The sequence below is a fragment of the Zingiber officinale genome, chromosome 10A, assembly GCF_018446385.1.
Source record: "Zingiber officinale cultivar Zhangliang chromosome 10A, Zo_v1.1, whole genome shotgun sequence".
In the NCBI taxonomy this organism is placed as follows: Eukaryota; Viridiplantae; Streptophyta; class Magnoliopsida; order Zingiberales; family Zingiberaceae; genus Zingiber; species Zingiber officinale.
Genome location: NC_056004.1, coordinates 22630807 through 22639744, shown reverse-complemented (window position 1 = coordinate 22639744; position 8938 = coordinate 22630807). Strand labels below are relative to the sequence as shown.

The following is an 8938-nucleotide window of genomic DNA, read 5'->3' as shown; positions in this document are numbered from 1 at the left end:
TTTTCCTTGTTTTTTTTTAAATAATAGCATCATAAGAGACACGGCGAGTCGCTTCCTTAAATTAATACCAAACCAACCTAATACGTCCTTTATATCGCTGTCACTTGTCACCACACAAGGTCCCAATCTTAATCCAACCCCTATCGCCTTTTGCTTTCAATTACTACGTCAACAATGCAGGGGCAACTCCATTCAATTACATGCCCAACTGCCCAAGCTTCCAAGGTACGCATTTCAACTTGACTTCTAATTGTCACAAATTATAGAGGCTCAAATTAAAAATCCAAAATTAAAATCATACATTTTAAAAGGAATTACGTTGCAATATCAAATTGACACGGAACTGAAATTTTACGTTGGATTTAATTCAAAACTGAACACGTCATGAAAGGACTGAGCCAATCCACCCATGCAAGAACAATTCAAATACGACAGCCAAATCTGAGAATTATTCATCTTTTATTAATCTCCGGTCAACTCTCCGAACTCTACGATCTAACCACCGCCACCTACTCAATAGCAAAATATTCAAAAATAAATAAAGAGTTGAGTTGCACAAATCAGAAAATTTGTTCTCCAATAATAATACAAAAAGTACATGGAAAAACATGTTCCCAACCAAGCCATTGTGGATGGAAAATCGAAAAGAATCTATTAGAAAAAAAGGAAAGCCTTGTTTCAAGCATGTCTACCACCCTATGAGCTTCGGTTGCTGTGCCGCGGCGATGTTCAAGCCCTAATAATTTGCTTCTCTCCTCCTCGAGAGCTCAGGAGGAAGGTCTGTCAATGATGATGGGAAGCCAAGCCAAGTTCTTGAGGTGCTTCAGCAGGGCTGAGCCCCAGACTCTGAGTCTTGCCATCTTCACTGGATGCTTCCTTATCTCCACGGCCCTCCTCGTGTTGTCCGCAGGCTATTTTGTCTCTTTTCCTTCGTGTGAGTTTTTGCTCTTCCCCAAAACGTTTTAATTTTTTTGTTTTTTGTGTATGTGTGTTATGGGGTCAGAACTGGTTAAAGTTTGAATCTTTCTTGTTCTTCTTAACAGTGGGTTCCTGGTTGTCGCCTCATGCAGCTCCTCCCCTTCCCAGGGCACAAGTAAATGGTAAGCCCTAAAGTTGATAAATTTTCCATGAATCTACTAGTTGAAGGTGGAAGTGGTTGCGTGGTAAATCTAGGCACCATGAATCTAATTACTTATTGCATATTAGGGGAACATGTTGCTAGCTTGATTATTGTGTTGAGTTTTGGCTGGTTATAGTGAATCTTTTTGATCTTTGGTTTTCAACTTTTTCATGAAAATGTCAAAGATGAACAGTTTGTTTGTTTTTTTTTCCCACTTGCCTTGAGAAGCATAAATGATTAAGGCTATGAAAATGTGAACCATAGAATTAGGTGCAATATTTTCAAAGATCATGGCGTATTATATTGGGGCAATATCTTCTAACAGAGACAAATGAATTAAGTGAATCAGCACATGGATTTAGAAGTTCTATGCTTTATCTGGTGTTGATGAGAACTCGAGAATTAATGTATTTGTTTCTATGAAACTCGTGTGTCCTGTGAGGTAACTAGAAGATATTGAAAACAGATAAAGAAAATACAAGTATCATAACATAATTTACTGTACTTGTGAATCTTGGCTTAGTGCGAAATTTTAACTCATTTTGGATACATGTCTCTTCAATTCTCTTTGTTTCCCTTAAATTGAAGGATCTTCCCTCTGCCCTTACGCTACACATTGCAGAGAACAAAGGGAGGAAATGTATCTGAAACAGAGTAAACCTAATCACTTTATTTGAGTACTTCATTTTGGATGCAGATACAAACAACCAAAATGTGGATCTCAGCAGAAAGCCCTTGTGTGATACTACTTCCAACAGAAGAGCAGACATATGTGACATGGAGGGTGATATCAGAATCCAAGCAAGCTCTTCCTCCATCTTCTTCGTCACTTCCTCAATTCGGAACACCACAGAACTACAGGAATCATGGAAAATTAAACCTCATCCTCGGAAGGGAGATCATGCCGCACTGTCTCGTGTCACCGAAATGTCAGTAGGTTACTTGAGCACTGAGGAAGACCTTCCCAAATGCGACATCAATAGCACAGTTCCAGCAATCATCTTTGCGACCGGTGGCTATATGGGGAACTTCTTTCATGAAGTCACAGATCTAATAATTCCCCTCTACATATCATCGCACAAGTTCAATGGTGAGGTTCAGTTCTTGATAAGTGAAATGCTGCCTTGGTGGATGACAAAGTATGAAATATTACTAAAGAATCTATCTCATTATGAAATTATCAACTTCAACAATGATACTATGGTCCGGTGCTATCCTCGTGTCATAGTGGGCATTGCATTTCACAAGGATATGGGCATTGATCCTGCGAGATCTGGCGGTGTGACAATGTTCGACTTCGGACGGTTCATAAGGAGCAGTTACTCATTGGAGAGGGACACTGCAATTCAGCTAGGGGCTGACCGCGATAAGCGACCTAGACTCCTAATTATTGCAAGAAGCAGGACAAGAAGATTCACTAATGTCCATGAAATTGCACGAATGGTAGAATGGGAGGGTTTCGAACCTGTTGTAGCAGAGATCAAGAAAAACCAAAGCTTGGCAGAATTCGCGCGCATAGTGAACTCTTGCGATGCGATTCTAGGAGTGCATGGTGCAGGGCTTACTAATCTCATATTCCTCCCAACGAATGCAGTAGTGATCCAAGTTGTTCCATTGGGTGGGCTGGAAATGTTTTGCTACAGTGACTATGGAGTGCCTACTTTAGACATGAAGATGAAGTACTTGCAATACAGCATAAGCATCATGGAGAGCTCCCTGGTTGACCGCTATGGGATTACAGATCCTGTGGTCATAAATCCAAAATCTGTTCTGGCTCAGAATGAAGGTTGGAGGAACTGGACTTCAATATACTTCTTCAATCAAGATGTGAAGCTTGACGTGGGGAGATTCAGCAGTTTTCTCATACATGCTCGCGAGCTTCTTCGTCAATAGGCATATTGGCAAGAGTTGATTCTGGTTGATGTGAGAGGCGTCTGAGGTGAGTATTATCACCTTTTTACCGCCAAGAGTTGATTCAGTTTGGAGATTATCTTCTATATTGCCAGTTGTTTCACTGCCGGGCCTCATCTTTTTGCCAAGGACAAATGGATCTTGCAGATGCATAAAAAGGGATTAGGCATGTTTAATTCTTTTGGTTCATTCATGGAAGCACTATAATATGTCAATGGATCTCATCAGCGAATCAGGGCATGATTTTTTGGAGATGTAGCTTTGAATAGATAAAATCTCATTGAAATGAGATTCAACCGTGTGGTAATTGCTTAGCAACTTCTACCGTAGTCTGACTGTTTTAAATGATTTTAATCAATTTAAAATAATTTTAATAAAATTTAAATAATTTTAACTAAATTAGTAAATAATATTTAAGATTTAGAGTTTGAGAATTTTAAAATTTAATTACAATTTATTTTAAAGTAATTTTGATTAATTTAAATTAAATTTTATGAAGTTTAAATAATTTTAATTGAGTTGGTAAAAGTATTTTAATATAATAATATTTTATATAATAATTTTAATTAAAGTAAAATAGTTTTAAAAAAATACAATGGTAAGAATAAGAGATATTTAATAGTATTTCTTTTTTTTAAAAAAAAACAGAGATGCTTGTTTTAAAAAAAATAATATTGAACTAACTAACATCAAATATGAATATGGGACGATTAATTGATTTCATAATATATGATCCTGTCCGAACGTTGAATCGATGGACGCTGGGCATGTGGCACTCTCCAGACCGATGAGGTGGCTCTCTGACTGACCGTATGAAGCTCCGGCGAACCTACAAAGAAGTCTAGCCGGGAAGAGGTTCCCGGCGACGACCCTCCGACGCTCAAGTCAGGCAAGAGGAAACGAAGGAAATGACTTCGAAAACAAAAGATCGCGTACCTCCGGCGAAATGAGAAAGCTCTTATATAGAGCTGTGAGGAGGCTCGTGCACACCTACCGAGGCGTACACGTGTCCTGGTACCATACCTTAGCATGGGCTTGTCAGAGGAACATGCCTGACACCATACCACTATAGTCTGATCACCTCTTTGATGGGACAGCAGATCATTCCTTCGTAAGATTATAGTATGGCCTGGTCGTCGAACATACCTGCTGTTAGAAAATGATGTCCCCTAATGTCCCCTTGCCCTTGTCTTCTTTTTCCTGACGCCAAGCGTCCAAGCGCTCGGTCATCTACAATCGTCCAACCAGGCCTAAGTATAGGTCCGACTGGGTGCTTGACTAAGACGGCATCTACAATCTGGCTATTTTACGCTTCGGCCGAGCGGGTCGCCCGCTCGGCCAGGCGACCATGTTCCCATGAGCGTCGGAACCCCGAGTCCTCGCCGGGTCGTCTTTGATTCCGCTAGGATCCCGCTCGTCCGGTCGGCATCCCCTATCTCCGGTCGGTTGTTTGACCTTTGATCTCCACGTGGCGTTGGCTTCCCTCAAAGGGGGTCCCCCGTCGTTATCGCCAGATCACTTGCCTCCCTTCAAGTCTAGTCGAAGGAGGCGATTAGTCCGACTGACTGGACCATCAGTTTCGCCGGGCGGCGTCCATAAGCAACTATCCTCCGCTCGGCCCCCACGGGAGCAGCTAAAACGCCAGTCAACGCCAACCCTCCTCGGTATCTTTTTGAAGTTTTCGCCAATCTTCATCATTAAGGTCGAGCACGCGCTCCGTGCCTCGTTAAGGCGCTCCTTAAATGCTCCCCCGTGATGGAATGCCACGTGGCCTTACTAACGTCATCGTAAGGCGGCGGAGCCGCGGGTGACGAGACCGAGGCGGTTCGAAATGGACGGTGCGATGCGTGCTCCGATTCTCGCGATCTGGATCCAACGGTGAAGGCCGCTCGGGTTCCACCCTATAAAGGCTTCTCTTCTTTCCATCGCCTCACTTCTGCTGTCGCGTGCTTACCGCTGCTTCTCGCGTTCCAGATTTTCGGCGATCTTGCTCTTCTGTTTTCGGCGATCTCCGGTGCGCTTCCCTCGATCCTCCTCTTCGTTGTAAGGTTCTCCTTCTTTCTCTCTTTGGTTCTTGTGTTTTCTTTGCAATTCTTTCCCGAGTTTCGATCCTCGGGGCATCGTTTCATTTGCTGTCTTTTTTCTCCCATCCTCTACCTTTCTTTGCCTTTTTTGATTTCGTCCATTCGGATAATGACTAGCTCCTCCCAGCCACAAGACCAAGCCCTCGGCCCATGGTATACCACCATGGAGTCGCGTTTCGATCGGCGCGACGCCGATACTCTGATTAATAATTTTGACATCCCTTCCGACCTTGAAATTATTTTACCCACACCCTCCGCTCGGCCATACAAACCGCCGCGCGGAGCCTTTTGTGTTTTCCGTGACCAGTTCACTGCCGGTCTGCAACTTCCAATTCATCCCTTTATCATCGACGTTTGCAATTTCTTCGGCATTCCGCTCGGAAGCCTAGTTCCCAACACTTTCCGCCTTTTATGCGGCGTTGTCGTCCTATTCAAAATCCATAACATTCCCTTCCGACCGGAGATTTTCTTCTATTTCTACTACCCTAAACAGTCTGAGCCGGACACTTACATGTTCCAGGCTCGGCCCGATTTAGTTTTCTTCAATAAACTACCTTCTTCCAATAAGCATTGGAAAGAATTCTACTTTTATATTCGCCTTCCCGAACGGGCTCCCTTTCGAACCCAATGGCAGACCGGACCGCCAGTCTCCCCTGAGCTCAAAAGGTTCAAGACCAGACCGGACTACCTTCATGCTGCCAACATGCTGGCCGATCTGAGGGTCGACATCAACAAGTTCTTACCAGAAGGGGTAATGTACATATTCGGCCTGAGTCCGATCAGGACCCCCCTCTCGAGCGGCTTCGGTTAGAATCTTACTTGTACATTTGCCTTGATTGCTAACTGATTTTCTTCTTTTTCCTTTGCAGCGGACATTGTCATGGAGTCGGTGATGGCTGGCATTTTGAAAAGGAAGGCGGCGGTGCTCGAGGCCGCGGCTGCCAAAGAGATGGAGACGCTTGGCATTGAGCCGGTCGGCTCACGTGAAGGGGAAAGCGGGACTCAACAGGAGTCAGCTGCTCAACCCTCTCTCCCGGAGCCAGCGGTGGGAGCAACTGTTAGCCAAGAGCCTTCCGTTCGGGAGGAAGGCTCCGCTCAGGAAGAAGAGCGGCCTCTCCGACAAAAGAGGCGCCGAGTGGAGACTCCCCTTCTATCGGCCACGTCCGCGGTCCAGCCGTCCGAACGGGCCACCGCAGCTGCTCGCGGCAAAGCTCCAGAGGTCGAGGCGATTTCGTCCGATCAGACCCCATCCCAACTGGGTGCGTCTGCAGACCCTCTCGAGGCCATTCCGATCAGCGCCCTTCCGGCCGCTCCTTGCCGAGTCCAACGTTCGACAATCCTGTCCCAGTTTTCTGCGTCGGATTCCGATCCTTCTCCGGCTTCCGCCCAGACGACCCCCGGTCGACGCCGCACCGTCCGGGTCTCTCTTCACCTCCCAACCGAAGAACTGATGCCCGAGGCCTATCGACCAACCGCGCCCGAGCACACGATCACCTTAAAGGGGCCCCTAGCCGAAATGTGGGCCGACGCTCGGGCCCGCGTCGCTATGATTCCGCTGAGGAACCTGGCCAATAGCCACATGCAGCAGGCCACCGGGGTAAGTGCATTTTCTCCCGAAGTTTTTTATGCATTCTTTCCGATCGGCTATTAATGAATTTGTTAATTGCAGAGATGGGTAGAGGAGATTGCTGTCTCCAATCGTTTAGCGATGGTAGACGAAGAATTGAGAAGGCTGAAAGCTCCGGGCGGCCCGTCCGGCTCCCAAGGCCCTTCCTATGCCGAGCTACAGAAAGATCTCAAAAAGGCCCAAGACTTGCTGGCAGCCGAGCAAAAGAAGATGGTCGATCAGGCTCACAATCTGGCCGAACTTGATCGCCTGAACAAATCACTGGATCGCAAGATAAGCCTGGCCACCAAGCGGAAGAAAGCGGCTATCTCCGATCTAGAGAAGAAGAACGTAGAGGCTCGGGGCCTGGAGCAAAAAGTTAAAGAGCTGATGGACCAGCTGGCCAGCGAGAAGGTGGCATGATCGGACGAAGTTAAGAAACTTGAGGCTGCCTTGCAAGAACACCAGGCCGCCGCCGATGCCTCCCGAGCGGCCTTCAAAGAATACCAGGAGGTTGAGCCTGGTCGGGTCGCCGTCCTTCGGCAGAATTACATCCGTTCGGCCGAATTTTCGGAGAAGGTTTGCGAACGGATGTACACTACTTTTGATCTTGCTATGACAGCTACCACAGATTACCTGAAGTCCAAGGGTCATCTTTCCAACTCTATCCTCATCCCGGCCCAGGACCAAGCGGCGCTGCTCAACATCCTGAAGGACCTTTACGATTATCTAGAGTAGAAATTTTTATGTAACTTGGCCGCTCGGCTAGAAACTTATCCATTTTTGTAATTCGGCCGCTCGACCGTAATTTCTTTAATGCTATCCTTTCTTGTTTTTTCTTTTGCTAATCAATATGAGTGATGGCCGCTCGGATGGCCAATTACCATTGTTCATATTCCCTTAATTCTCCCCGTTATTTGCCTCTTTTCCCACCTTTCTTGTGTTCGAAAGGGATTTTTACAAGTGTTTTGCATATCTGGTCCGCTTAGGTCTTCTTCCGGCCGGAGGGTTTATTGTCGCCGGCGTGACTCAGGATTTTTAACGTCGGAGCTCGACGGTCTTCCGGCTGGAGGGTTTACAGTCGCCGGCGCGACTCTCGATATTTAACGTCGGAGCTCGACGGTCATCCGCTCGAAGGGTTTATAGTCGCCGGCGCGACTCTCGATATTTAACGTCGGAGCTCGACGGTCTTCCGGCCGGAGGGTTTATAGTCGCCGGCGTGACTCTCGATATTTAACGTCGGAGCTCGACGGTCTTCCGGCCGGAGGGTTTATAGTCGCCGGCGCGACTCTCGATATTTAACGTCGGAGCTCGACGGTCTTCCGGCCGGAGGGTTTATAGTCGTCGGCGCGACTCTCGATATTTAACGTCAGAGCTCGACGGTCTTCCGCTCGGAGGGTTTATAGTCGCAGGCGCGACTCTCGATATTTAACGTCGGAGCTTGACGACGTTTAAGGCTAATTTCAACACTGCCGTTCGGCGAAGATTGCCAAATGCGTTATCATTTTGCTTCCTGCATTAAAAGAACACATGCAACCAAGAGATACACCAAATGAATTACATCAGCGCACCTCTCACCCAGCTCGGTACGGCTGGAGATGATTTGCGCTCCATGGTCGGTCCAGTTGCCGTCCGTCTTCATCTTCCAAATAATAAGCACCCGTGCGGAGTTTTTCGATGACTTTGAAGGGACCCGCCCAAGGAGCCTCCAGTTTGCCAACGTCCCCGACCGACTTTACTTTCTTCCAAACTAGGTCGCCGACTTGGAACGCCCTAGGGATCACGCGCTGGTTGTAGTTCTGCTTCATTCTCTGCCTGTACGTCATCAGCCGGATGGACGCCTTGGCTTGCTCTTCGTCGATCAAGTCCAACTCCAGGTTCCTCCGCTCGGCGTTGTCATCATCATAATTCTGAACCCGGACGGACTCTATGCCGACTTCAACTTGGATGACTGCCTCGCCACCGTACGCTAAATGAAACGGCGTAACTCCCGTTCCCTCCTTTGGTGTCGTGCGGATAGCCCATAGGACGCTTGGCAGCTCGTCCACCCAGCTTCCTCCCATGTGGTCGACCCGAGCCCGAAGAATGCGAAGAATCTCCCGATTGGCTACTTCCGCTTGGCCGTTACTCTGGGGATACGCCACGGAAGTAAAGTGTTGTTCGATGTCATAACTTTTGCACCATTCTTCGAGCTGCTTCCCTACGAACTGTCATCCG

General features: G+C 46.9%; 1 protein-coding gene across 1 annotated transcript; it reads left to right on the top strand.

Moving 5' to 3' along the window:
* Positions 1-577: 577 nt before the first annotated feature.
* Positions 578-3349, top strand: LOC122027835 (alpha-1,3-arabinosyltransferase XAT2-like). The gene is made up of 3 exons (XM_042586846.1): positions 578-934; positions 1044-1100; positions 1818-3349. The coding sequence occupies exons 1-3, from the start codon at positions 787-789 to the stop codon at positions 3011-3013; spliced, it is 1401 nt and encodes a 466-aa protein (XP_042442780.1). The 5' UTR covers positions 578-786; the 3' UTR covers positions 3014-3349.
* The last annotated feature ends 5589 nt before the right edge of the window (positions 3350-8938 follow it).